The 2,024-nt window shown below is 35.9% G+C and overlaps 1 protein-coding gene across 1 annotated transcript in view; it reads right to left on the bottom strand.

The window, feature by feature from the left end:
- Positions 1 to 1,196, bottom strand: part of RAD21 (RAD21 homolog (S. pombe)) — a 19,790-nt gene extending 18,594 nt beyond the window's left edge. Inside the window, 2 exon segments of the mRNA XM_010014696.1 lie at positions 1,032 to 1,129; positions 1,132 to 1,196. Of these exon segments, the coding sequence (XP_010012998.1) occupies positions 1,032 to 1,129; positions 1,132 to 1,165 (132 nt within the window). The 5' untranslated portion in view covers positions 1,166 to 1,196.
- Between the last annotated feature and the right edge of the window lie 828 nt (positions 1,197 to 2,024).

The raw sequence follows: 2,024 nt of genomic DNA, 5'->3' as shown, positions 1-2,024 counted from the left end.
AAGAGTTGCTATTTTCCTTTTTCTGCAGGAACACTGCAGCTCACTAGTGATGCCATGAACATTAGCATAATCCTTCTAAATCCCTTGAGTTGACACTGAAGCAAATCACTGCTCTAGAACAGTATCTCTGTGACTGTTCTATATGTTTTATGCTTATACTTCACAGTTCTTCCAAAATCCAGAGTAGTATTATAGAAACATTTTATATTTGTACCAAAAAGATAAAAGTAAGTTTTCTTTTTCAAATAGTTGTTGTTCCTTTAAGACATTCAGGCATCTGTTAAGTGACAAAAGTCACAACCATATCAGTCCAGTAGCTCTTCAATGGAAAATTTCATGAAGAGTAGAAAGAAAAAAATAAAAAGAAAACCTCAAGTTCCTCAAAATTTCACCTGGTTAAACAACAGCCATCCAGAAGTCTTACGTTCTTTCAGATTTGTTGCTCTCTGTTCATTCCCCAGAAAACCAGAGAAAAGGCTTCAAAAGCTTTTTACACTACAGTGTAGTATTTTTATTGTATGTAAAACTACCCTCATGTAACCAGTAACATTACAAGCTACAATGATACGCCAGATCTTTTTGCTGTAGCTAAGCAGAAACATGCTTTGAACTTAGGTAATGAACATAAACAACAGTTATCTTAAAATATTATTTCTACAGCTCCCAGTAACAAAAGCACTGAAAGAGTCTCATCAAAAGGCCTTTAAAAGTTACTTGTCAGAAAGCCTGGGCTTTTCTCTCTTCTTCATTTGCTTCTAAATGACACATGACACATCAAGATACAAGTCTTCTATTATACACAGCAAAACATTTTGTAACTAAATTGCTGATACTTTAGCACTAAAAAATGGACAAGAAAATACTCTTTAAGAGTTGGAGAGTCAATGGAGTATTTCACATCTGAACAGACCTTTCCACCCTTTACAATAACAACATGACGAATTTTATCAGTGACCTGAATAGTAACTACCACTTGTACACAGAATTTCTTTCTGCTACAAGATAACATTACATCAGTGTAATATATGTACCTTGGGTGAAATGATACTCTCCACGCTGCTCTCCAGGTTACATTCAAAAACATGGGCTTTGGTCAGCTTCTTATCCCAGTGGGCCGCCAGCCAGATGCCCCACGCTTGCTCAGGACAAAATGGGCATAGAACATGGTCCCAGATGTCTAAAACAAAGTGCAAACCTGTAAAGAGAAAGGCAATCATATTTTTCTCTTTTTTGTAGAAAATCTGTGAGAGTATCATGCCTGTAAACAGCTCCCTTATCCTCAGCAGGCAAAGCATATGTTTGCTTTTCAATCCTTACGGTCAGGCTATTTGTTCAAACCATTTAAAAAGCCAACACTTACAAGTGGTGGTCATGTAATAGCGTGTATATTTATTGCAGAGGAAATACAAAGCAGGAAGAAAAGCAACCAATGGCCATTTACATAATTTAAAAATGTTTACCATCCCACAAGGGAAAACAACCCAAACAAACTTGAATATATTAAACTTTATGGTAATGACACCAAACTCTTACAACACAAACATGTCTGATTTCAGTCCACAGTAGTTTCCTACTTTCCACTTTCTTTCCTGTTTCATTCATACTGTTAATTCAGTAGCTAGAAACATACTACACCAGTATATATTCTACATCACTTCAGTAAAACATTCAGCTTTATAGAGTCCTAAACTTCTTGGACTTCACTGTGTTCTCTTATGGAAAGTACTATTATATCCTCTTTCCTGAACAGACTCTCTCCATTTCATAATCCTTTTAAATACACTCCATATTTTTTATTCAAGTGTTGACAAAAATGTCAAGAAAATGGAGTGCATTATCCCAAACTTCCTAAAGATTTCATTTTTTTCTTTTTCCTTCACCAGAAGGACAGACTGCCTTTTACCTATTTATGTAGTAATTACCTCCTTACAGCTAGTAAGATGCCAACATATCAAACTACGGGGAAGCAGAATAGCATGATGTCTTCTGATCTAGGTGGGTGGTGACAGTCAGCATGGTTTCAC

The sequence above is a fragment of the Nestor notabilis genome, unplaced genomic scaffold (genome assembly GCF_000696875.1).
Source record: "Nestor notabilis isolate BGI_N333 unplaced genomic scaffold, ASM69687v1 scaffold9205, whole genome shotgun sequence".
Taxonomy (NCBI): domain Eukaryota; kingdom Metazoa; phylum Chordata; class Aves; order Psittaciformes; family Psittacidae; genus Nestor; species Nestor notabilis.
The sequence above is the reverse complement of the archived record's forward strand: the minus strand, read 5'-3'. Positions and strand labels throughout refer to the sequence as shown.